This window comes from Dromiciops gliroides, chromosome 1 (genome assembly GCF_019393635.1).
Source record: "Dromiciops gliroides isolate mDroGli1 chromosome 1, mDroGli1.pri, whole genome shotgun sequence".
Classification (NCBI taxonomy): domain Eukaryota; kingdom Metazoa; phylum Chordata; class Mammalia; order Microbiotheria; family Microbiotheriidae; genus Dromiciops; species Dromiciops gliroides.
The window spans coordinates 309,588,985-309,616,838 of NC_057861.1; the positions used below are offsets into that span (position 1 = coordinate 309,588,985).

At 35.2% G+C, this 27,854-nt stretch overlaps 2 protein-coding genes across 11 annotated transcripts in view; one reads left to right on the forward strand and one right to left on the reverse strand.

Annotated features, from left to right (window-relative positions):
* The window catches only part of STARD6 (StAR related lipid transfer domain containing 6), a 38,944-nt gene extending 15,205 nt beyond the window's left edge, over positions 1-23,739 (forward strand). For 3 of the 4 annotated variants that reach the window (XM_043978767.1, XM_043978766.1, XM_043978765.1), the window contains 4 exons: positions 14,665-14,791; positions 16,945-17,062; positions 20,606-20,699; positions 23,231-23,739. In XM_043978767.1, the coding sequence (XP_043834702.1) occupies positions 14,665-14,791; positions 16,945-17,062; positions 20,606-20,699; positions 23,231-23,432 (541 nt within the window). In that variant the 3' untranslated portion in view covers positions 23,433-23,739. Of the gene's footprint in view, positions 1-1,769; positions 1,844-14,664; positions 14,792-16,944; positions 17,063-20,605; positions 20,700-23,230 lie in introns of all 4 variants that reach the window. The other variant, XM_043978768.1, reaches the window with a different exon arrangement.
* POLI (DNA polymerase iota) overlaps positions 1-27,854 on the reverse strand; it is a 114,105-nt gene that overhangs the window by 51,527 nt on the left and 34,724 nt on the right. The window contains exon 9 of one of the 7 annotated variants that reach the window (XM_043978764.1): positions 113-2,353. The exons of the other annotated variants lie outside the window; for them this stretch is intronic. Within the exon in view, the coding sequence (XP_043834699.1) occupies positions 2,259-2,353 (95 nt within the window). The 3' untranslated portion in view covers positions 113-2,258. Of the gene's footprint in view, positions 1-112; positions 2,354-27,854 lie in introns of those variants that run through there. 7 annotated transcript variants of the gene reach the window in all.

A 27,854-nucleotide genomic window follows, 5' to 3' on the forward strand; every position in this document is an offset into this window, starting at 1 on the left:
ACTCATGCCAGAGTCACATGGGAGATTATTTTCCTTGTCATCCAGGTGTCTAACAAAAGCACAAGGTAAAGTAGCAAAGTAAACAAAATTTCTCTTTATTTTTCTCCAACCACCAATTTTGAATCTCCCTTCCCTCTTTTGCTATTTTCCGACCCCAGTCTGGCTGCTCCAAACTCCCTAATCCACATAGATTTGCCTTACCTCTCCACATTAACCCCTTCTTCCTTTTTCTTCCAATCAAAATGCTTATTTCATGAATTTTGCTGATCTCAGCTATACATTGATCCAGTTATCAAAGATATGACCAATAAACTTTATACTCCCAGGAGAGTTTTGCGCTTAAAAAAAAGCTTCTTCAACAAATTAATCTCCAATTAATTCAATGTATGTGTGTAGTCATGGAGATTTTTTTTTTTAATCAAGGAGCTCCCCTTTACCAAACTCATGCCCCTCTCTTTTACCTATCCTAACAAAAAATAAAATACATAAAATCAGCATTGCATTTATGCATCATTGCTTCTCCTTCCTCCATCCCGCTCCCCCACTCCTCCCCAAACAAACATTATAATTGGTTCTGATCTCCAAAGGCCTCAGTTAAACAAAGGATCATCCCCTGGGAAGAGAATATGGGCTGTCATAGCTGAAGATGAAAACATTCAAAGATCTGTGTTCTTTAATGCACAGTGTCTCCTGTATTGTTTATAGAACTGTTTATTGCTCTTTTAATCATTTAAAATTTATCCCAAACTTCATAGCAAGGTAACAAATATACCTTTGCTTGAATTAGTGGTAGAATTTCTAGTAAGCAGGAAGGGGTAAACATCTAAAGACTAGGAATTCAAATATTTAGGTTATAATAAGTCTCTTAAGGAAATAGTGTCTAATAATTTTGTGGCTTCTTAGAAGCCAAAAGAAGCCAGGAAAAAAGGTCTAAAGCAGATTGGGGCTGCTCACAAGTGATTAACCCTGAAAAATTATTCCAAGCCTTGACTTTGTAAAACCTAAAAGTTTTCCAATTCTCTACAGAGATATCTTTAATCATTGAAGTTTAGCAGGATCAGAACCATGGGTTACCCTGCAGTCACAGATGACAGGTGAAGTTGCCATTTCATGTTGGGCAAAGTCTAGGTTGAAATCAGGTTATAGGAATCTATCCAGGTAAGGATGGGGAGCCAGATGAGATTTTCAGCGAGATTCTTTTAGGAGTTATCTCTAGAAAAAACTATCAGATTCAAGCAAAAAGAGGTCAGTAACATGGGAAAGGGAAATATGACATTGGCATGACTGATCTGTGATGTTTGCTTATGGAATCGTGCCCTGTACTTATGTGTGAGCACTACCTACACATATTCAGATTTCTTTAGGTGCTCTGTAGTTAGGCTGGTGGTGCAGCTTGAATGACATTCCTCCCAGGACTCCTCATTGAACCTCAGGGTCAGGGTTTATGGGATAGAAACATTACCATGTCTAGAATCTGAAAGTTCCTAATAACTTCCAATGAATGTTTATGTAGCCTATAGTCTTCCTGGTCTATGAAGCACTGCACTTGCCACACCTTGAAGCTAGGAGTCTACTCTTTTTTTGTGTGAATTCATATACACCTGTCATCACTGGAGGCAGTCACAGGTGTATATGAATACACAGGGTCAGGAGGTAGATGTCAGAATAATTATGAGCCTACCAAATTGGTGACAACTTCATGGACTTTAACTGGAAAGTCACTTGGCATTACCAGCAAGAGCCTAATGTTTCTGTTGTCTACTTCCTAGGAATGTTACTGGCATGGAGATTCTGAAATGACAATCAGACCTAGTCACCGGCCCACAGAGGTCTGGGGTGAGGGGTAAGGTGTCTGATAACTATTGGAAGCCCACTTGTATGGGCCTTATTCCAAAATAGACCCCAGAAAGAGCAGAAGTATTCAACCACTGAGCTGTGTCCTTGTCAAAGCTTCCAGATCTATTTGCTACTTCAACAAAGTTTATCCTCTGAGATGAATTTCTTGAACTCTTCCAGTCCAGGGTCTGTCTCTCTTCTATATTAGATCACAAATCTAGTCTTCACTTGGTAGTAAAGTTGTAGGGCCAAGGTTTAGAAAACAGAACATTCTACACCAGATACTTGGAGAGTTACTCATTTCAGACTATGCATTTTGTTTTCTAGAGAGCTTATCAAGCTGGCATTAGGCTATAGTGAATGTTCTAGTGTATCATCATCTGTGCCCAGAGGTTGGCATTTTCAGTTTGAAGATAATCTTGTCAGCTCTGTAGATCAGTGTTGCAGATCTTAAGGCAAAAAAGCCCTGAACCTCTGTCTTCATCTGTAGGGCCAGAGGATTTGTAAATATTATAGTCTGAGGGAAAAAACAAAATGTTAGCTCTGTATAAGGGAGGGTCATGGGTTGACAGCAATTGCAGGTCTCAGAATGGACGATTCTCAGTGAGGCAAGATTTAGATGAAAGCTGAGTCTTTACAGTTGGAATATATCCAAGGAAGGGGAAGGGGCCAAGATTGGGTTTCTGATCAAAGGGATAATCAAGAATGCCAGCTGAGGTGCAGGTACAAAATAGTCATTGATATAGGGAATTTGGAATCGTGTCAGAATTGATGTGGCCAGTCACAGAACTACAGCTTCTTATGTGCAAGTACCAGTACCCCATTGAATCTATACTTCTATTAATACCCTTCAGTTATTTTAATGATGGGACCTACATAATGACATCCTCAAAAGACTCTCAAAGCAAAATTATTTTTTATTCATTCAACAAATGTCTGTTGGATGCATTCCTTTTTTTTTTTTTTTTTTTGGTGAGGCAACTGGGGTTAAGTGACTTGCCCAGGGTCACACAGCTAGTAAGTGTGTAAAGTGTCTGAGGCCGGATTTGAACTCAGGTCCTCCTAAATCCAGGACCAGTGCTCTATCCACTGCACCATCTAGCTGCCCCAGATGCATTCTTTATGAAAGATATAGACACTGAGAGAGATAGGGAGATTAATAAGATATAGTTGCCTTATTCAACTAGGGTTGTTTAGGATTTTGTGTGGCTTATAATCTAGAGGGGTACATAAAAAGTATACAAATAATAAACAAGGCAGACTATAAGTGCTGTAAGGAAAATACAGATAAAGTATTGTGGAATTTCAGAGAGCCACAACATCTCTTAGAGGTAGTATTTTACCTGGAACTTGAAGGATAGGTAGTTTGGATAGGTATGAGGAATTAAGTGATATTTTAAATTTGGTAAACAATATAAGCAAAGTCACATGGGAATGAAAGCATATAGCTTTTTTGAAAACAAAGAATGTTGATCCACATTAGCCAAGGTTGAGGTATGTATAAAAACAGTGGTAGATAAAAATTATGGGAGGTCAGGTTGGGGCCAAATCATAGAAGGCATTAAAGGTCATTCTAAATAGCTGCTATATAGTTTTTTAAAGAGGAGAGATGTTGAAACAACTAAGATATTTGGAATCATCGTCATCATCTGTACCATCAAGAACTTACCACAAACTACATACTGAAGACTGGGGATGCAAACAAAGGAATAAGACTTCCTGCCTGGAAATAGCTTAAAGTTTATCTGGAGAAACATTACAAATACTTAAGATAACAGTCTAAGTTAGCATATATCAAAGGCCAAATATGTAGTAATAACAGGTAAGAACTATAAAAGTTCAGAAGAATAAGAACTTCCTATATACAGACCAGACTGATTTGTGAAAGCTATACTGAGTTTAAACTTGACTCGAGGCTCGGTAAAAAGGGTGTAACTTAACAATAATAAGTGTATAAAATTAAGTTTTGTAAAGGAAATATTGTACTCATCTTTCCTAGACCTTAGTTTTCTTATCTGTAAAATGAGGGAGTTGAACCAGATGATCATTAAGCTACTTCCTGTGCTGAGCTGAGTAGAGGAGGAAGGCACTGCAAGGAGAGGAACTATGTGAGCAAAAATAGGCAAGAATGAGCATGGCTTGTTTAATGGATAATGAGCTTAACTACAGTGTAGGGTTTGAAAGGGTTTTGCAGGGTTTGTATATTGTTGAAAGGGATATAAGTAGAAGGAAAGGACCAGATTAGATAGAGGACACTTATGGCAGGATATGGAGTTTCTACTTTATCCCTTGGCAATAGGAAGTCATTAGAGGTTTTTGAATAGGGAGTTGGTGAATACAAAATAGTATTTTAGAAAGATTAATCTGGCATCAGTGTGATTCTTAGCACTTTCAAGGAGATCATGTGCTTATCTTACATATCCCCCAGTGACAGAAGATGCCCTAAATATAATCAAAAAAGAAAAGAGTTTCCTATTCTCAATGCATTTTATTAACAGGGACCTATGTTAATACTCATATTCTGGGTCTATAAGCACCATCCTAGCGATCTTCTTCACTGTAACACTCAGTTATCACATCTGCTGGACTTCATCATTGCAGTCCCCCCAAATGCACTGGGGATCAGCAGTGAAACATATCATGCATTCAGGCCCAGAGATCCAAGATCTAGTGGATTTTGCCAGTCTCTACATGCCAATCTCAGATATTAATCAGTTTATGTGCTTCCCCACCCACTCTGTCGTCTCAAACACTGCTTATGAATAACCCAAAGGCTCAATTCACATTGGATATTCTACCAATTATTTGCATCAGAAGAATGTTTCTTATAGTCAAGAGGAGGGAAATTATTTACTAATAAGGGCAGATATGAGTCCTCTACACCTAGGCATTCAGATGCCTTACTTTCAAGTCAGATGTCCAGGTCTAATATATACTCTTAAGTAACTGTACAGCTTTCATGGAACTCTGAAGCCTTCCTTGAAATCTACAGCATTACAAAAGTAATCATTTTCCAAAGTGGGTGAAAACAGCTATTGCCCACACTAAAACTTATAGCTGGATAGTCAGCCTTCTGAATGGGTCCATATAAACCTTGGATGAGAGCTGCAGATGGACAATGAACTTGGCCTCGAATTTAGTAACACAGTAGGAAAGAGGATTGGCTCTGGAAGCAGAAGACCTGAATTCAAATCCTACCTCTGATACCGAATACTTGTGTTTCCAGGGCAAGTCATGTAAAGAGGTATTGGTTCAGAGAACAACACTAAGATTAACATGTGAGAATTTTATTTATTTATATATACATATACATATATATATACATATATATACACACGTGTATATATGTATATACTTGCATATATGTGTGCATGTGTTTATATATATATGTGTATATATTTATATACAAGTTCCTTTAGAACTGTTCAACAATTGATCTTGCAGCCTTTGCAATCCAGTTGTTAGTATTCATAGCTCTTAATATTTACTAAGTGCTTAACAATGAGTCCTATTTGCAAATGGAGAAAGTCAAGGCAAGAGAATGTTAGCCTAAGATTGGGCGATGTCTTTATCCACAAGATTGTAGATTTTTTGCTAAAGAATTTCCTCCTCCTCCTCCTCCTCCTCCTCCTCCTCATCCCTGACTTTTATAAATACTATTTTACAAAATGATTTCCTCACAACAAATTTTTGAGGTAAATAGTACTAGCATTATCATTTCCATTTTATTAATGAGAAGCCTGAGGTTCATAACAGTTAAGTAACCACCTTGCTCAGCGTCACCCAGTAGGAATAGAGATTCAAACCCAGGATTTCTGATTCAAGTCTGGTGCTCTTTTCCTGCATATGTCCTATGGAATCCTTTGTGCACAAAGTCTTATCAGCAAATATACATATGAACAGAAGTTTTAAAAACATGACTGGTTTTTTTAGAAAACAAAAACAAAAACATTTGATTTTTATCTTAAATCTAAAAGAATGTTTACTTTAAACTTATTAATAACAATAATTTATACTTATATAACAGTTAATGGTTTCAAAGCATTTTATTTATAATATGTTAATTTCATGGGTCACCACACCTCTGAGAATCAGCTTTAGACTATCTATAAAAATTAACTTAATTGCTGGTACTCTAAACTGAATTCTCTGCCCAGTGACTGAGCTGATACACTATTGGAAGAACAATCTCAGCCATAATTATAATTTTAGTTATAAATTCAACCAGAAGACAAAAAAGCTGCAGCTAAATAGGATAGCTCACAGATTCTCCTTGGGGAGGCAGATGGAGGAGTTGGTAGAATTGGTTTCCCTGTTCACTCAAGAGCAACAGGAAACATCATATCATTGGATATACGATCATTTCACCTTACAGTGTTAATGGTATATGTAGGCAAGAGGACCACCATTATTACTGTAGCTTATAGACCAAATATGGATACAAAGTATGAAGTGAAAAAAATTCTATGAGGAACTTATCGAATCTTCTAAATCAAGATAACATATATCTTGGTATTTCTCCTGCAAAAGTAGGTACTGGGGAGGATGATTAAAAAAGAAAATATAGGAATATATGGATCTAGATGAAGAAAGGACATGACTGGCCAAAGACTAACTGATTACTCAAAAGCCTCGCATCTTTGTGTTGTGAATGTGTCTTTCAAAAAGAGAACCAGAAAGTTCTGAGCGTTGTGGTCCTTAAATTGGAAATAAATGGTTTCTGACATGGTAGTCATTTCAGAATCAGGTGCCTGTGCCAGTTAGATCATTGACTCATTGGAACAAATCCCCAAATTCATAGCAAATTCAAATAATGAAGATACGGAAACACTATTCAATAACAGCAATACTATCTTAATAGGCTGGTTTTAACTTTATCAGTTTTCCATTTTACAAAGCTTTGTTGCTATACTTTATGGAAGTTTAACTGGTATAAACTAGTCACCAAAAATAGGCCAAAAGAGCCCAGAAAGCCCAGATAAGCCCAGAAAGCCCAGATAAGCATTCGATATCCTTGCCAAGTGGAGAAACAAGGCAGGCAAGGGCAACACAGGTTTAGAATACAAGCTCAATGGCAAAATATTACAAAAAAGGGATTACAGAAGTATCACTTCACAAAAGAATTAAAACCAATGAAAAAGAAAATGAGATTGTAGAAACCAGATCATCCTGCAAGTATTGATTGTTTAAGCTGAAAGTAAAAAGAATACAGATGTATGAAATGGAACTGGAAATATCATTGGCTCTGGAGTCATATGATCTGGGTTCAAAACCTCTCTCTGAAATTTACTACTTGTGAAATCTTGGGGAATTCACATGACCTTATTGTGGGCCTCAGTTTCCTCATCTGTAAAATGATGGTTGACTCTCTGGCCTCTGAGGCCCCTTCCATTCCAGAACTACGATCTTCCTGCATTTATAAAGTGATTTATGTTCATCATCAATGGCAGTTTACCTACTCTATATAGCTTCTAACGGGTCAGTATGAGCTGACTCATTTTAGGAGGTAGAATTAGCACTTAAGAAGAAATCATTGATACATTGTTGAGATCTGGCCAAATGCATCAAACAGAGGAAATCTCTATTGTAGGCCGCACAATTTTTGAAGGCACTTAGAAATCAATTTTCAGAATTTCAAAAAGGATAGAAAGGACCATAGATCATATTATTACCAAAATTTAAAAAGTTGATCAACAAAAAAAAGTTGATCAAGAAGACAGTAACTACACATCCATCTGCCTAAGTTTTCATCTCAATCATAAGAATGCTTTATGGATGCATCAAGAATATCACTGAAGAATACATATTTTTTAAAAGAAAGCAAGCAGGCTCTTGCAGAAACAGCAAGATAAAGTGGTATGAACATCTGGAGTATCAGTGTCTTGGACAGTTCATTACACTCTATGGGCTTCCTATTTATAAAATAAGGAGAATTTCTATCTTCTTTATAAAGCAAGGGCATTAGCTTAAGTGACTTCTCAGGATTCTTCCAGCTCTAAATCTATAAGCGTGTAAGATGATTCTTTAGAAAAGAACACATCTTTACAACAGATCACTGGCTAATGAATAAAAGTAGAGTAGGTTGTCTAGGGGAGGGGGGAGGGAGGGGAGGGAGAAAAATCTGAAATTGGAAAGCTTGTATAAACAAAAGTTGAGAACTATCTTTACATGTAACGGGAAAAAAATAAAATACTTTATTAATTTAAAAAATTAAATTAAAAAAAGAATAAAGACAAGAAAACCCTCAAGTAAAAAAAAAAAGTAGAGCAGGTAATATCCTACTATGCTAATTGTTTTTTTTAATTATTATACCATAACAAAACAAACATTTGATTTGGTAGGGCAAAAAGAATCTTGAAGGTTCTACCCCAAGATGTTTCTTTTGCACAGGTTAAAACCATATTGTTCTATCTCCTTAAAGGGTCAATGAGAGAATAAAATTAAGGGTATAAGTGTCAAATAACAAAGAAATACCTCAGAGAAAAAGGACAGGGGAACTTACTGTTTCTTATAATTTAGATATCTACTCAAATAGATATTGGCAATCTATCAAAAATGTACTTACTATGACTGCCTTGAATGTATACAAGGCTACAACATTAGTTCAACATTAGTAAAACTATGTATCTATACATATATTACAAATCACATAGATAAAAATATAAAATTGTCATGATTATATTAATATGTGCATGTATTAAAAATGTAGGACTCATGTTAAAGACACTAAAAAGTATCTTTTGTTCATGTTAAATATATATATAAAACCAAGATCTAGCGTTATCTGCAAGAGAGGAACATTAATTTTCCTACTAAGATCAGTGACAAAGTAAAGATACCCATTTTCTCCCATATTTTTAATACTTTACTAGAAATTCTAGTTAAAATATTTAAAGAAAATACAAATGCAAAGAGAGGACAAAATCATTTCTATTTGGAGGTGTAGCTTTACTTTTAAAAAATCCTTTCAAGTCAATTAAAATTAATCAAGATAATAGCTTCTATTAAAATGGGTAAGATGAAAATATAGACATATCCACAAAAATCATCTGCCTATTTGTGTGTGTGTATATCTACTATCTAGATATAAACACGTTATATATTATAAGTTTATATACATATGCTTACTGTATTATAAATTAATGTATAAGTATATATAATTGAACACATATTTAAGCCTGGGTGTCTCTATTGCACCCAGTATGGAAGTGCAGTGGCTACTCAGTTCTTATTCTACTACTAATTGTTAGGAGAGCTTTGACCTCCATTTCCAACCTGGGCTGATTCACTCCCTCATGGCCAACCTACTGGTCCCTGTGCCTAGGAGCTCACAATAGTGATGCCAGACAGTGTGGACACCTAATCAACTTAGCCAATTTTAGCTCAAAACTCCTGAGCTCAGGTTATACTCCAGCTTCTACACTCAACCTATTTGAATATTAGGAAGGAACATATGAGGATGACTTGGGAAGAGTAATTTTACTCACAATAGCTACAAAATGCACTATAAAAATAAAAATAGACAATTGTAGAGCTAGTTGTGATCCTATCTAAGTTAATTGATGGTTTTAATGCTACAAAAGGATAACTTTACAGAACTAGAGAAAAAACAACATTCATTGGGAGGGGCAAAAAACTCAAGAATTTCAAGGTCAATAATAGGAAAAATAGTAACAAAGGGGGAATAACTATCATCATTATATCTCAAAATAAAGAGTAATAATCATCAAAACTATTTTATATCAGTTAAACAGAAAATTAGATCAATGGAACAAACTGAATAAGAAGTAGAGGCAAGTATATTAGCTTGGTGTTTGAAAATCCAAGAACTTACATTACTTAGGGGTGGGGGGGGATTCCTTATTCAGCAAAAACTGCTGGGAACACTATAAAGCAGTTTGGCAGAAAGTAGGTTGAACCTGGCATTTCATACTACATACCACAATAAACCCCAAATTGATAAGCATGAAAAAAGAAAAAGATTACATGACAAGGCAGGCAGGCTGGAAGAGAGGGAAGGGAAGTGAGGGAAAAAGAGCAGCAGAGGAATGGTAGTACCATGTATAATTATGATTATGGGTAGAATTCATAGTTAATCAATGGGTAGTGGATATCACAAAAGAGAAATTTTTGATTATGTAAAGTTTAAAAACCTTTTCAAAAACTAAATCAATATAGCTAGAAGACAGGAAACTTATCCAAGAAAAATCTTTACATGAAACATCTCTGATAAATGTTTGGGATTTAAGAAAAGGGATTTAAACAAACATGAGATTAGGAGCTCTTACAGCTTTCAAAAGAAGAAATGTAATAAACTATATGAAAATGCATCAAATGGGGGCAGCTAGATGGCGCAGTGGATAGAGCACCGGCCCTGGATTCAGGAGTACCTGAGTTCAAATCCGGCCTCAGACACTTAACACTTACTAGCTGTGTGACCCTGGGCAAGTCACTTAACCCCAATTGCCCCACAAAAAAAAAATGCATCAAATGACCTATTCTTGAGCAAAATATAAATGAAAAGAACTTTCAGGTATTATCCCCACAACCCTCAAATTAATAATGATGATAAAGGATAAAAATCAGTTTTGGATCTAAAAAACAATCTAGATTTGAGAAAAGGTACTAAATTGTATATTTTGACCCATCAATTTTTGCATACATATATACCTGAAGGAGGTTAATAACTGAAAGTTACCATACATATCAGGATATTTAGAGCAGCAATTTTTGTAGTAGCAAAAAACCGAAAATTAAATGCCCCCTAGATTATGAAATGGCTGAACAAATTGTGAAATGTGAACATAATTGGATAGCATTATGCCATAAGAAACAACAAATATGAATTATTTCGAAGAAAACAGAAGATTTATTTGAACTGATATAGAACCAAGTGAAAAAAAACAAGGTAGACAACACATACAATGACCACAATAATGTAAATGAACAGCATACTAAAAGGCAACAGAAACTAGATATAGCCAGGCATGATGGTTTACTCCCTTAATCCCTGATAATGGGGAAAACTAGAGCTGGCTAGTAGATCTCTTGAGCTTGGAAGTTCTGACCTGCAGAAGGCTAAACTAATCGGTTGACTGTATCATATGGAATAAATATGGTAAGCCTCCTGACCAACTAAGGATGGGTGAACTGGCCCCTCTTGAAAATAGAACAGGTCAAAACTCCCTGGCTTATCAGTAGCGAATGTCTACTGGACTTCTAGGCTGGGAGAAATGCAGACAGCCAGCCTCCTAAAAAAGAAATTAGATTCCCAATTAGCATTTAAAGAGCTGATGATGAAACATACTTCCTTCTTAGTAAGATAGGTGGTGGTCCACAGGAACATAGTGTTATATTTGCTATAAAGCTTAACTGTTGCCTTTTGACAGGGAAGTTTATTGTGAAGTAATTGTATGTAAAAAATGAAAGCATCAAAAACATTTTCAAAATTAAAAGAAAACAGAAGGAGAAAAAAGTGCTTTGAGGCAAATAAAGGTTAGGAGAAATTACAAAAGGCTGTGGTAAGAAATCAGGTTAAGACTATTTAAGTGTTATGAAAAATTCAGAAAACATCATCTCAAAAAAAAGTCTGAAGAAGGTAGAAAAGACTCATCAGCTGAAACAGACTTATTATTCATAGTAAAGGGCCAAAATAGTAAGCATTCCACATATTGCCAAGAAATGAACATTGCCTGCAAATAATTTTACAGCTGTCTTTACACTTCTCCCATTCCTGTAAGACATCAAATACCATGTTGACTAAGAAGACATTCTGCATGCCGGGTAGGATGAAGTAGTAGCAACACTTAAGTAGACATAATTTGTAAATGCTCTGGAAATGACAAGCCTTGTCCTGAGGACCTTTAAATTGGTAAAAGTACATCTTAGGAGACACTCTGGTGCAAAGTTCAGATGTTATGCTATTAGGTGGTCAGGTTCTTCAGGCCTGGAAAATGTGAAGAATTTTTTTCACTTTTGAACAAAGGTTATCCATAAAAATTCACAAGAACTTATATTTAGAGCTAGAGGGGAATATTGACATCATTTAGTCAAACCCCTATCTTACTGATCAAGATACTGAGGCCTAGAGATGTTAAATAGTTTGCACAAGACCACAGCAACAGGAAGATTTCAGTGTTGAGTGCTTAGACTTCAAATCCAGCAATCTTTCTCCTAACTATGCTATGTTGACAAGTGCTATCCTTTCACTTTTTTTGTAAATGTGCATGTTTCCTGCTCTGGAAAGAACTTCACCAATTTTAGATGCCAATTCATATTGGTTTTTAACCTTTGACTGCAGATACAACTTAAGGAAAAATGCAAAATACTGACTTCCTCCATGCTATGCAAGCACGGATTGTAAAAGGCTGTATGACTTGGTGGAAACAATAGTAGTATGGAGTCTGACATATAATACTCAAACAAACACAGTTTATGTTGAAATCCTTGAGAAGATTAGTGCTGAATTCTCAACAGAATTCAAACTGTTTGCAGACATATGGCAAGTCAAAGTGAATGTTGATTCACAAAGGAATTTGGCAATGAGTTGCAATGTCTTTGAAACTATTTGCTGCTAGCTTGAAAATGTTCTATCATCTTGACTTGAAAACAGAATCAGGATCAATGAAAACACTTCTGTTTGCCTTTTGAGCATGATTGTTTTGTGGTACATGCCATCCTTATGCTCCACAAAAGCCTCAGCAACTACAGTGACTTGTGGAGGCTGATTGGCCTAGAGATGACCCTTGATAAAATACATTTGGCTATACAATGCACATTGGTCACAGGACATAGTGGGTAACTTGAGGTTTGAGAAAGTACTGCAATCTACCTAACTCAGACACAAGCATTAAGAGCATGGACAGCATAGACCAAAAGAGGCAAAGTCAGCTATATTAGTTTTGGCCAAAACCTTACAGTGTTGCCCATGAAGTGTTCCATTCTGTAGTGCTGCTCAAAATAAGCTACAAATTGAATGTTAACCTAGAATAAAGTACAAAAATCATAAACTTACCATCAACCAGCCTACAATGAAAAGAACCAAGTGCAGAATCTTCCTCTGTAATCACAGGGTAAATGAATATTTGCATTCATAGCCAAGGGAAAGGGGGAACAGGGAAAGGGAATATACACTTATAGAGTACCTACTATGTGCCAGGCCCTGTGCTAAGCACTTTACAAATATCATCTTGATCCTCATATCAACCCTGGGAGGTAGGTGCTGTTATACCCATTTTACAGTTGAGGAAACAAGCAAACAGGTTAAGTGATTTTTCCAAGATCACACAGCTAGTAAATGTCTGAGACTAGATTTGAACTCAGGTCTTCTTGACTCTAGGTCTATCACTCTATCCACTGTGCCATCTAGCTGCTTCAGATGTGATAATGGCTCATACTTACATAATGCTTTCCAAAGTACTTCACACACACACAAAAATCTATGAAGTAGTGAAAACATTATTCCCATTTTTCAGATTAAAAAAAAGACCCAAAGAAGTTACTTAACCAAGATCACATGACTAGTAAACGGCAGAAAAGAAAATTGAATGAATCTTCAAACTCCAATCCAGTATTCTTTTCACTATACCATGTGGCCTCTCAAATACTGGAGGCAATTTGAAGTGAGCCATGTAACAAGAATGCCAGACAATACATGGACCATCCAACTTTTACACTGGATGCGAACAGTAAAGTTGAAGATTCACTAGGATGAGCTATTGGTTAAATTGCTTGGACAGAGAGGAAAACTTTAAACAAGGTATCAGTTTGGGAACAGCTAGTTTCTTGATGATGAATACAAATGACTGAATGTACCTAATTCAGTCACTGAAACAAGCCTATGAGGTGGTGAATCAAAGTATCACTCTTCCTATTTTTCAGCTGAATAAACTGAGCCTGAGAAATTAAATGATTTATACTACTAGCTAGGAAGAACCATGATTTGAACTGCCAAGTTCAGACTTTCTACCACACCATGGTACCACTGTTTGAGGAAACAATTTCAGGAAACAATATTATCTCACTTAAAAAAACCCTTTTTCTACATTCTCCTCCCCAGATGCACTGAAATTTCCAATAAATGAGTTAATACAACTTGGTCAATGTCAGACTTTTTTCTAAGGATCTCTAGTTTGTAATAATCAAGATCATAGTTTCCTTAGAACACCCTTATTTTATAAATGGGTAACTGGAGCCTCCATATTAGCTAGTAACCCTGTCCTAGAACTTGGACTAAAATTCAGGTTTCTCATTTAGTACAAATGATTTTTCCACTTAAAACACATTGTATCCTTTAAGATTTAGGGCCAAAAAAGAAACAAACAAACAAAAAAGAATTAGGGCCATACACTATACTGTGTACCAACATGAATCTTCCACTAATTTATGTCTTGAGAAGAATAATATGATTAAAAGTGGACTTGAACAATTTTGTTATATCTTTGGTAAAGTGAAACTGGATTTAAATTAAAATGAATCTGTGATCTCATTGATTTGGGAGCTCTCTCCATACAGATAAACCACCCAATCCAAAGTGAAAACATTCCTTTCAAAAAGGTAGCTGTAGACATTCGTTATTGGTCAATATAGGAATTGCATAGATAATGTACTTTAAAATAATTAACATTTTTATAAAGCAAACTAAAATAAAGTAGCCTTTAATTGTATATCAGTTTGCTAAACTTATTTGTAACATCTACACCTTTTCATTGTTTTATGGTCAGCTACTATGACAAACCAACTGCTGCTTTTGAAATTTGATAAAGTTGATTCCATAGCTTAAACCACAGCTTGTTAACTTTTAGGTGTTCTTTTCTTTACCAACTATAGATACCGGGCAGAAGGAATAATACCAGAGACTCCAGCTAAACTCATTCAGTTTATGTACCTTCCTGAACACAGAAGCAAGTGGGATAGATCATTACATACATACAGAATATTACACAGGATTGATTCGGTAATTCCTTGTTTAATGTAGAACATTTAGTGTATAGTTTAAATATTTAGTCTTTCAATTGCCTGATAAGCTATAAGAGATTTGGTTTTGTCTTGAACTTGACTTCATTATGTGCACATAATACTATTTAAAGCATTCAAACTGATTTAACTTTTTCCTACATCAAAAACACTGAAAGTCCTATTTTTGTAACATAAGTTCTTGATCCCTATCACTAAATAACAACAGAGTCTGTTGCTAATAAGACCAAGGTCAGAGATTCTATCTCTAAGTGGGTCATTTAGCTGTTTCATTCCCTAGTTACTGTCTTAACCCTCGACCTTGCCCAGCCATCTTGCAAGGAGAATGAAGAATGAATACCAGTGCAAATCTACCCCCAACTTCTTTCAAAACAACCCATAGCATGTTTCCTCTTGATGGTGGGTCAATTGTACACGAAAGATGGTGTTGTCAGATAGCAGTGGGTACACAAAGACATTTATTATGAGTAATAAGAAAAGGAAAGTGAAATCTGAAAAAAAGGAATAAAATAGGGAGAGACAGGAAGAAAAAGAGAGAAGGAAAAGTTTGAGTAGAAAGAAGGGAAAATGGAGAAAATAGCATGGAGTAAGAAATGACAGCAAAAGAAAATAGTTCTCTCTTGTATATATATCAGGTGAAAGGGAAATGGAGGTATAGGAGGACAATAACAAAGTCAGGCAAGGTGTGATCATAGAGATGGAAAAAACAGGACATTGAACTTCAGAGGAAGATACATATACCTTTAACTGTTCATTAAAGAAGATGTAAAAGTTGCCTGTGGCATTAAGAGGAAAACAAACTGAGCTTACTCTTCTAAAATTATTTTGCCTCAATGGTAATTCCTATAGGCAAATGTCTATGATCTTTTAATCCTGTGATGGAGCCATAGGAAACAGGAACAATACTGTTAAATGTAGGTTGTGTAAAATAAAATTTTTGTAAGCCCAGCAAATTGTTCACACTATTTGCAAACTATTTCCAGAACAATTTTTTCACCTCCTTGACCATCTATGCCCTACATTTCACCTGCCTCAAAAAATTTCATTTTGGCATGGTTGCTATCATAATGCGACTATTGAGAGCTCTATATAGGAAGAGAGAGAGAGAGGTTAACCTGCTGATATACCCTGTACTTCCTTACCACCACTAACAAAATATCCTAATTTCCCTAGACCCTCAGGATTCTCTAGGTCTAATACCAAATTTTAAGAAGATTCCCTCATCCTTCATATTAAAAACAGCCCAAATTTTTATTTATGGTTCTCTTGTTCATAGTACTCATAAGCACTTTAAGGAATCCCACTATTGATTTAATCTCTACATTCACAGGCTTTAGTCTTTAAAGTACTATACTTAAATTTACTTTCTTAAAATTACTTTTAACTACATACTTGGGATATAAAAGGGGAAAGGAAGGCAAGAGGTTAAAAAACATAACTGCTTTGGTTTGGAATGACATTTTGCCTTTTTGCTATTGATTTTTCTACTAGTTACTCCTTTGTAGGTGTGAGGTAGGATCTGAAGCAGAATTTTCCTTTCAATCTACGGAATAAAAATGCTAACTTCGGTGGTCCTAAATAAATAAAATATCAAAGTCACACCCTCATAGTGATACCTTGAACAAATTTTGCATGGGGGAAAGAAATAGAATTATTCTACTCCCCTACTAGTGTCTATTTTCTCTACCAAAACAGGATATGTAAGAGTGAAACCAGTCTGCACCCATGCAAATCATTAATCTTTCTTCCTGGAGCTATCTTTTAGGGACATATGACAAAATATCCTGATGACAGGGAAACAAGAAGCCTACATGCCTGAAGCAAAGAATACAGGAGTAGAGAAGTTTTTAGTTTTTAAAAGGAAATGTCTTATTTTGGGGGGTGGGGTGGGGTTGAAGGGTTCAATCACAAGAGGCCTTCCCATGTGTAGGAAAAGAATGAGGTTCTGTATATTTATAACTATAGATCTAATAAGGTCCCTTTGATGTGCTCTATATGATCTGGTAATTTCCTAAGCAATTTACAAGCCATATTTTTCTTTCAAAGAAAAACTTCGTAGAATAAAGTTATTTTGAGAACACAAAAATTAATTTTTACAATAACAGCTGTGATTTTTATCTATTTTTGTTACAGGACACGTTTATATTACATACCATTACAAATAGTTTTGCCATGGGCTCAATTTCCCCCAGAGACTTTGTTGACTTAGTACACATCAAACACTATGAAGGGGATAAAGTGATTGTCAGTTGTAAGTTGAAACATTTTTGTCATATGGTATAGATTGTCATTGTTTTTTTTTCTTTTTAATTTGTTCTACCAAGAATAATGTTCTCATACATTTTGGCTTTTATTTTCCTAATGGCATCAATAAATAAGACTATTGAAATAGCCTTATTGGTCTCCCTTCATCCAGTTACTCCTCTAATGCATCATTTATACAGCTCAAAATCTTCCTAAGGTAAGGATCTAACTATCACTCCCTTGAATGTAAAACTTCAGCAGTTTCCCAATTGTCTCTAGGATGAAATACAAACTCATTGGCCAGACATTTAAGGACCCTCACTTTCCTGGCTTCAAGCTACCTTTCCAGTCTTCACCTCTTTGTGCACTCAACATTCCTGTCAAACCATACACACTAGTGGTTTTCCAAACTCAGTATTCCAGAAGAGATAGCCTCCCTCATTTATCTCCCTTTAGGGTTACCATCTTTTGGAAATCTCACTGCAAATATCCTTAGTAATATTGTCACAGCTAGCTCTACTGTTGGAGAAATTTCTTCTGCTTATCCCTAGATGCAAATTAGGCCCAGTGACTAAAGACTCTAAGATTAGGCTTTCATGATTTCCCTTCCTGTGAATGGGATTTCACCACTCCCTGTTGGGGTTTAGCCTTCTATATCTCCCCCACCTCCCCTCCCCTCCCTCTCACATTTACTAAGCCTAACTACAGACATGCACCAGAGCCAAGACATGGATCCTTATGTCTGCTAACACTACAGCTCAGATCACCTCCATAGAATGGTTATTTTGTAAGCTGGTCCTACTGTAATTAGGAAGTGTTTGGTATGTACATGTTGTATATATTAAATTTCTTAACCCCCCCCCAATAATTGAATGATGAGTCCCATCATCATTTAACACTAATACTACCTCATAATTTTATAGTGCTTTAAGATTTTCAAACTGTTTTTCCTCAAAACCACCTTGTGAATTGGATAGTGTATTATTTCCACTTTATAGCTAAGGAAACTGAAGATGAGAGTTGAAGTACCCTGTCCATACTCTTAATTGGCAAAAATGAGCCCCAGGTCATCTGGTCAATTTGGCCCATCATATTGTACAGCCACACATTTGCCCTCTAGTACAACTGGGTCCAAATGATAGCAACAGAAAGGCAGAGCTTACTTGCTCTCCAATGTAAGGAAAAGAAGGAATGGAGAGGCTTTCACTAGGTTAAGGGAGAAGGGTACAGTATGTTTATTACCTCTTTGCTTGATACAATACATAGAATCTGAAATTTTGAGTGTAAATCACATTTTTGCCATTTAGATCCTATTTTAAATCTATTGGGGGAAATCAGTATTTTAAGTAAGTCTGCAATTAATCCTTTGGGAAAGCATACTATTCTAGAATAACAGTTGCCCTTTAGTGTTTTATGATTTCTAATTTTTTTACGCTGCTGGAGGGTTTTTTTTAAGCACTTACGACTATGGTGGTCTGTTCTTGAGTTAACTGCCTGTTACTCTAAATATGTAAACAAATTTACTCTCTGGTATTTGAGTTTTGGTAACAATTTCTAGTAAAATTCGACCTTCAGCTTAAATTATCAAAGCAAATCCTAATGTCTAGAAAACTTTTTATATAATAGCTTACATTTGTATAGCATTTATGTTTTTATCTCATTTGTTTTTCACAACTACCCTGTGAGGTGGGAGTCATTGGTATTACCTTTCAATTTTATATATGGAAAAACTTAAGCTCAGAAAGCAGTAATTTATCTCTTTTTGGCTTTTCAACATGTCTGTTGGAAGAAAGATATCCTTTATCTTTCCACCTATATCTAGGAACATGACAATGTTTTTGTTTATTTATTTGTTTATTTATTTCTCTTATATGAAGTAGAATAGAGGGAAGTAGCCTAATGCTTAACAGCAGGGGCTGTCTTTTTTTTTTTTTCTTATTTCATCCTCAACATTTAGTGCTTAGCAAAGTGTTTAGCACACAGTAAGGTTGTAATAAATGCTTTTCCATTCATTCATTCATTCATTCATAATTCCCATCATAATCACTTCAACATCTAGGAGTAGCCAATTGGCCTGGAGCTTAAAATAGTACCAGAATTTTTTCCCTTCTCTGCTATTTTTATTAAGGAATCAATCATAGGTAACCTTTTCTTTATGGAATATATCACATAAAACATCTTCTTTCAGGATAAGCAAAGGGAAAGAATTAAAACAAGAGATCAGCACCAGAAGTTGAGAACTGGAAGGAACCTTAGAGGAGCCCATTTACTTTACAAATGAGGATACCGAGGCCCAGAAATTAAATGTCTTGCCCAGGGTCACACAGCTAGTATAAATTTAAACCAAATATATATATATATATATATATATATATATATATATATTTTAAAGCTCTTGACAAAGAACATCCTCAATCTTATATAACATCAAACTAGTTAGACAGATTTTTAAAAAAATTCTGAACCTGACCAACACCAAATTAGGTGAACATTTCCATACACACAGTAGAACAGGAAAAAAATGGCTTGTACGTGAGTCTGCAGATCTATATTACAATCATCTTTTCTTTTTGAATAATTTAACATTTTCAAAGCTGTTGTGATTTTCTATCTCCTATTGACCCTTGTTCTATCTTCTATTGACTGATTCTTTTCAAATGAATAGATACATTTTGACTGAAATTCTGAGTTATTATTGAGCTATTTAAGACAAAGAACCCAGCCTTAGTTCAACAACAGTAGGAGGCCCAAAGCAACAGAATAAACACCTGTAAAGATTCAGTCCGCAAACATTTACTACGTGTGTGCAGACCACTATGTTAGTCACCAGAGGATTTACAAAGTTTAAATAAGACCATTCCTGCCCCTGTTCAGTTTACAGTTTAGGATGTGAAAATAATTTTTAGACAAAATCAAGAGTTCAGCATGGACCAAACTCATTAATTCTTTCTCATATAACAACTAGGTTGTCTAAGAATCACCTAAAAACCTTTATATCACTTGTTCAACCAACTTTGCTCCTAGGGATACAGAAGTGACAAAAACGAAAACAAATAAAAACCAAAACCCACAACCCCAACAACACTTGATACCCTCAAGGATCTTACATAAAATAAACTCAGATTCTTTTTTTTTTTTTTTAATGAGGCAATTGGGGTTAAGTGACTTGCCCAGGGTCACACAGCTAGTAAGTGTTAAGTGTCTGAGGCTGGATTTGAACTCCTCACTTCAGGGCCGGTGCTCTATCCACTGTGCCACCTAGCTGCCCCAAAACTCAGATTCTTAATGACATTTAACGTTGGTTGTTTTTTTTTTTATTTTACCCCCAAGGACAGAAAAAACATTAGAAATATCAAATCAAAGACAGTCTGAGAGACCAGAGTGTATACAGCTATGTATATCCCTAAAGATGAATGATGGTAAAGATTAAGTAAAACTAAATGCTGTTTCATATGTATTTTCTTTAGTGAATATATTGCTGTATCATGTATTTGTCATGTTTGTGGAAAAGGTTTCATTAAAATGCCTTTTTTTTTTTTAAACTACTTAGCTGTTAGTGTGGAATATCCACAGTGTCCTCCAACTTCAAGTTATATCCGTGGTTATAACAATCCTTGTGGCTACGTATGTTCACCACTGCCAGAGTAAGTAACTGACATGCACATTAAAAAAAACAAAAAAAACTTGTTGAATTTTAAAAATATAAAATGCAGATACTCCTTGCTAAACAGAAAAAAATGCGTTCTAGTAAGATTTGTTGGGAAATTCTGCTAAGTAAATCCTATATTGCCCATTGACTTCTATTATAAAATTGGAGATGCATTTTGTTGGGGAAAAAAAAATGGTTCCTAGGTTTAAGTCATTCTTAAGCATAAATAGGACCAGAAAATTACTTACAAAGTTTTCTATTCAGGAAAATATTACCCTACTAGCCCACAACTAATGTTTTACATTTCTCTATTAGAAATTCATTCCTTTGTACCATTAAATAATTGTTCCTGGTTTTAAAAAGAATGCAAATAGCCATGGATAGTTAATGCAGTAAGTCTTAAGAAGAATTAACACCTTCCCATTAATGAATTTATCAAATCACTTCCATCTAATAGCTAACTGGGGGCAACTCCCTGCAGAAGCAAGCATTTAATGGATGAGCTTGATAAGAGAAATGGGAGAGGGCCAGACCCTGGATCAAAGCAATCCTCAGGTAAAGTAGGCCTGAGTAAGGTATGATAGTGACCTAGGAAGTAAGAGGACAACATGAGGAAACTGGGTGCCTGGAAAAGGGTAAAACTTTGACCTGTTTCACAGTTTTGTCCAAATTTATACAGACCTGCCTGGATAGAATAACATCATAGAAATGCAGCAGTTTTTAAAAAAATTATATACTTAACAAAACCTCAATCAAAACCAATTATGGTACTTAGAAACACTACTAGTACTACACCGTTTTCAAATTAGTTACAGAAAAAGTTATGTACAATACTAGTGACACTGGCAATGTAATCTGCTTTACAGAAGACTTTCTTAAATTAGATTTCATATAATTCATTATTTACTGAAACTGAAGATGCTAGAAAGTTAATTTCTTTCTAGTGAGAGATACCTGTATATGAAAAAAATCTGCTCAATTACTCATTAGATATGAATCTTTTGTATTTATTCACCATTAACTTTATAGTGCCCAGAATCTTGTCATTTTCCTGCAAACTAAAAAGTCCTAAAACAACTGTCAAATTTGAAAAAGGAATGCCAGTAAACTTGCTTACAGTGAAGGATTTATGGTAATATCTTTCAATGACAACTTACTATAAGGAAAGCAACATAACACTGAATTAGAAAACCACATTTCTTGATATATTTTCTGCTATAATTTAGCTCTGTTGATTATCTACACCAATTGAAAGGATCACTGGTTTAGATAAGCAATATTGTCAGGTATCCTGGACCTCTGACTCTGGCATACCCAGAAAGAATAAGAATGAAAGTTTTATCAACAGTTGCTGACCTGGTGGCATAGGGCCAACATCAGTCGGCCCTTTGGTAGCTTTCTCTGTGCCCAAGACCTACATGGCTTGCAGCATTGGTTTGTGCATGGGAAACAAGGCTATTTCATATAACCTCACTATATTTATATGTTGCTTTGTAGGCAATCTTAGGTTGGGGCTCATTATGGCTATTAATAGCAACTGTTACCTTCCTGCCCAATGGGTCTCTCTTCCTGATTAAATGAACAAACATTTGTGAATTATTAACTTATCAAATTTTCCATCACAGGGAAAGTGGCCTAGAATCTGCTCTGCAATAGTTGGAAGGTGGGGAGGAGGAGGGAAAAAGGCTGTTACTAGAAAGTTGTGTACTATCATTTTATGTAGCCTAAGCATCCCATACCCAGATAAGTCCTCGCTGCTACTGCATAGAGAGGGGGGACCTCCCTGGCCTAAATAGACAGGATGGAAAATAATTTTATTATTAATTAGGGCCTTCCTCTGGATATAGTGTATCTAGATAGTAAGAAATTCTATAGGAAGGAAGCAAGGATGCTTAAAAAATAGTTCTTGGGGCAGCTAGATGGCACAGTGGATAAAGCACCAGCCCTGGATTCAGGAGTACCTGAGTTCAAATCTGACCTCAGACACTTGACACTTACTGGCTGTGTGACCCTGGGCAAGTCACTTAACCCCCCATAGCCCTGCAAAATTCTTTAAATTCTGTGTCCCCCAAACCATTTCCACATAAGAAGGTGGGGTTTTAGACTAAACACCTACCACTACAGATGGCTAAGTTTCCAAGTTAAAAGTACATACTTGTACTTTTAAGCAAGGAATGTGAAGCTTTTTTAGTCAAGAAGCTAAAGCTTTAGAACTCTAAGTAATTATTAGCTCTAGCAATTAATAAAGATACCTTGTCTGTTCTAGCATTCTTAATATAGTCATTCTGGAGCTCCATAAATGTTGGCAAATCCCCTAGAATTTCAGACATTAGATCTCTTCTCCCCATTTTTTAACTCGTGCATAGTAAAATATCACCAAACCTTTTAAATGCCTGAACGAATACAGAATTACAAAGTAAATAAAAATTATAGCAATAATAACTTTGACTATTTATTTAAGCATATTTAGAATAAACAGATTAGATGAATCCAAGAATTCTTTTGTTTTTCTTCCCTTGCTTGCAGGAACCCTGGCCACTCCAAACTGGTGATGTATGTACAACCAGAACTGAAGGGAAATTTATCCAGGGCTGTGGTTGAGGCAACAATGCCTACCAATTTACTGAATTTGATCCATGATGCAAAAGATGGAATAAAGGCACAAAAGGCTCATTCAGCTTATTCACCCCCAAAAGGCCATTCGTCATCACTGCTTCATAAGAAATGAGGTGGTTCTACAGCTCCTGAATCATGCACTTTCTTCAGTCTTCTTCTAACAGTCTATGTGGAATGTATACAAGCCATTAAACTATGCTAGTCAGTATTCTCATGCACATCAGCAGGGGTTCTCAAGGAAACTAAGGACTCAGTTATATAAGGAACAACATTAAATATAGCTTTTATCCCATAAACAATGATGTTAATTATCGTCTTATTAAGAGCACCACTTGTACCTTTCTTCTGAGAAATGCTACTGAATAAGATTAGAATCAAGCAAACAAGTGCAGTATAGTGAGCATTCAGCATAAACTAAAGCTAAGAGAATACCCTTTTCATTTACTTCATTGACTGTTCAAACTTGATAAACTTGTGTAATAAGAGCATAAATAATAAAAAAAACCCACTTAAATATATACCAAATAAAATGTAAAATTTAAAACTGGATGTGACAAGTCACAAAACTGGAAGGCTATCACACATTGCATACCATTTCTATTTAAGCAGATTTGATATTTCATTAGTTTGTATGTTGCAAACACTTCAAAGATGTTTTTCTGCACAAGCAATTTAGCTAGTCAGGATTCCTGATCCTTGTAAATCACTCATTTCTAAGGAGATAAAATCTCCAAGACCACTAATTTCTGTTGAAAAATCTTCTACATCAGGTACATCAGTACTCTACCTGCCCTTTGAAAAACTGTATACCATTTTGGCACCTGGGCTTTAACAATTTCTGAGTTTTCCTCCAAAAACAATGATCAGAATATAGGTGTGCGAAGGCTAAAGTGTCAGGATAGAAACCGCTCCCCACAAAAAAGCTACTTCCAGCCACTCTGGTGGTCTCCTGATTTTCCAGAAGGCATATTCCTTTGTGTCTTTATGGGAGAAAAAGTAGAGAAGGAAGGATTCAGATGAAAACATCACTTTTGAAGCCACTGTGACCCAAGAGCACAGGTCTACTACAGGAAGAATCTTTCAATTCCAACTTTCTTAGTGCTGGCTACTCTTCCTGATAATTGCTGGATTATCTGTTTTTCTCTAGTTAAAATATTCAGGAGATAGTTATTAATAAAAGAAGTAGTTAAAGTTATAGTTTGGAATGCATCATGTTTTGTTATTGTGCCAGTCTTAACTGCATCCTAAACACAAAATATTTTAATGGTACCTATTCAAAGAAACAGAATAATTTTACAGATCATCCTTGTAATTCTCTCATGTAATATGTAAGTGGAAATATAATATCCCCATTTTGTCCATCATATAAATGAAGATGGTAAATTAAGTAACGCCTTCTATGGAATATATGTAGTTAAAGGTAGAAGAGTAGAATATCTTTCAATTCTTACTCCCTGACCTCCCATGCTTTCTTTCTTATATAGTATTTAAAATTTCTAAAGGAAAATTAAAACCTTCCTGGATAGCTAAGACTTATATTGGTAATTGTAAGAAAGCTATCATAATTTTGAAAAGATGGGTCATACTGGTATCCAAATAATAGACACAGGAATGATTTTGTATTTACTGCAACCTACAAACAATTCTAAATTATTAGGGTCTTTTATTATTCTGGTTACAGTATACGTTTTTTGGTTTGTTTTGAAAAGTGTATACCACTCTGCCTTAATACTCTTATAATTCCCATACCAAAAAAAATTTATTTTTTTACATTCTCATTCCCAATTACCCAAGATAGACTGTCTCTCACTGTCCATTAATTAGAGAATATTAGAATACTAGTCGGCTATATAGTAAAGGACTCTGACATGATTACACCTTTAACTGGAATCTTAAGACTGTTGACTTTGTTGTCATTCAGTCTGTCAGACTCTTTGTAACCCTGTGGACCACACTGTCCATGGGGTTTTCTTGGCAAAGATACAGGGTGGTTTGCCATTGCCTTTTCCAATGGATTAATGCAAACAGAGGTTAAGTGTTTTGACCAGGTTCACAGGGCTATTAAGTATCAGAGGCTGGATTTGAACTTAGGTTTTCCTGACTCCAAGCTCTTTATCCACTGAGACATCTAGCTGCCCCCAATAAATTGCTCAAACTTTTTCCATTTCAACATATTTTTTTCTCATTTTTCCTTCTTTTTCATTAATATGACTTTGGAATGTTTTTAGCAACACTTTTAAAATAAAGTATTATTAATCTGAGTAGGTAAACTCCAAATGAAAGCTAATTTGTAGGATTCTAGGTATCATTTGAACTTAAACCCCTTTTATAAAATAAATGAAGGCTTTCAGTTTGATAAACATATTTTATGAACTGATTAAATTTTGTCTTTTAAGAATTTCAGTAATCATTTCAATTGGAATACAAAATAACTTTGTAGTTCTTTATGGATGTTTTTAGACCATTATATATTTTTGAACTTTTGTTAAAGTTCCAACAAATGCTATTCACAGAATCCAGACAATAAGAATTATGTGATATAGTCTCAGTAAAAATTTAGTATCTATGTTTCCATTAATTTGGACAATTTAATATGTAGCAAAGGCATCATGGTCTTGCTAAATTAATGGGATGTGGCTATCTAAATGAGCTTAATTTATATATCAAAAGATATTATTCTAATCTCATTATTAATAGATACTGCCAAGGAAGTAAAGGTAGGAATAAAAAAAACCAGGAGATAATACCATATGGCTATGGAACTGTCATTGTTAGTAAGGAAAAAATAGGTAATAAGAAAATAGAGGTAATAAGTAAAATTAGATTTAGAGATTTACAAAGAAAGATGAGTTCCTGTATTTGGTGCATATTTGTTAAACAAGAAAAAAATAAAACCTGATAAAAGGTTCCATTGATTTTCAATGCATTTTTCAATAGGCAAAGGGTATCTACATGGTTCTTTTTCCTTATGATGCATAATCTATATGAATAATCAATGAGTAAACAGAAAAGAAAGACAATTTAATATGTTCCTACTACATGTTATGCCAGGATATGATATTTTTGTGAAGAATTTTTTTAGTTTGCTCAATTTGTCTTAATCAGTATTACCTATAAATTTGTGATACAAAAAAATCTCCCAGATGTTTTATTTTGTAATAGAAAAATAGAATTTGACTTCTACTACCATTCCCACATCACAATAAATATGGTAACATTATTTCAAGATGAAGACCATGAAACACCATTCATCCCTAAGGAGCTGGCTAGCTAATTCTGCTCACTTTTAGACTTCCTCAGCAACTGGAAATAGATGGTAAGCTCATAGCCTTTCAAAACGAAGGTGTACCCAATCATGTATTTCCCAAACATGGCTATTGCCATATTCTAAAAATGAAATTTAATGCCTGTGTATATATTCAAGAGTGCCATCTGAAACAATGCCTCTCCCTCCATTTTCTGTAAAACACAAGAGTTAAAACAGTTTGCATTAGTGAATTCACTTTTTAAGCTAGAGTGTCTTACTACCACATAAAATCACCATACCTATACCTCCTGACCTTGCCACTGCTCCTACCTTAGCAACTATGACATTATTGAATTACTAAATCATTGAGGTCATTGATGCAATGTAGTACAGTGGAAAAAATACTGTTCTTTAACAAACTGAATACTGTTTGAATCTTAGCTCCAGTACTCACTAGCTGTGGGACTCTTGGTGAGTGACTTTACCTCTATATGCCTCAGTTTTATAATTTGAAAAATAAAGATAATTTGTAATAACTATGTTACAGGTTATGAAAAAAGGACTTTACAAAGTTTTTCTTAAGTGAATTATTATTGTATCTCCTAGACTCAAAACATTCATGGGATTTAGGTCTGGAAGGAACCTTAAAAATCATCTAATCCAAATTACCTATTTCATAGATGAGAAAATTATAGGCTGTGATTGGTACGAGGTTACTCACTGTTATGTATGCAGTAGACATAGTATTCAAACCCGTATTTGGACACAAAATTCAATGTTCTTTCCAAACTACCACATTACCTCCTTAACCAGTTGTGGTCTCTTGGAGAATATTTTGAAAAAACGGTATTAACCACAGAGAACATAAGTTCCTTGAGGAAAACAACAGCGTTATTTTTTAATCTTTGTATCTTCAGTGCCTTTTATATAAAAAGACTTAAAAGTTTATTACACTGAGTTGAAATAAGTTCATTTTGGGTAGCAGTCTTGAAAAAGACAGTTGAGTATTGCAACTGGTCAGGAACAAGACAGAAACTTCTCAGCCTGAAAAATCATAACAATTTTGAGAAAAAGGTATAAATGCAAGAAACATTTATTCTAACTTCCTTTGAAGGTTTTTCAAAATCATATTGGGATAAGGGGGCAGCTAGGTGGTACAGTGGATAAAGCACTGGCCCTGGATTCAGGAGTACCTGAGTTCAAATCCGGCCTCAGACACTTAACACTTTCTAGCTGTGTGACCCTTGGCAAGTCACTTAACCCACATTGTCCTACCAAAAAACAACA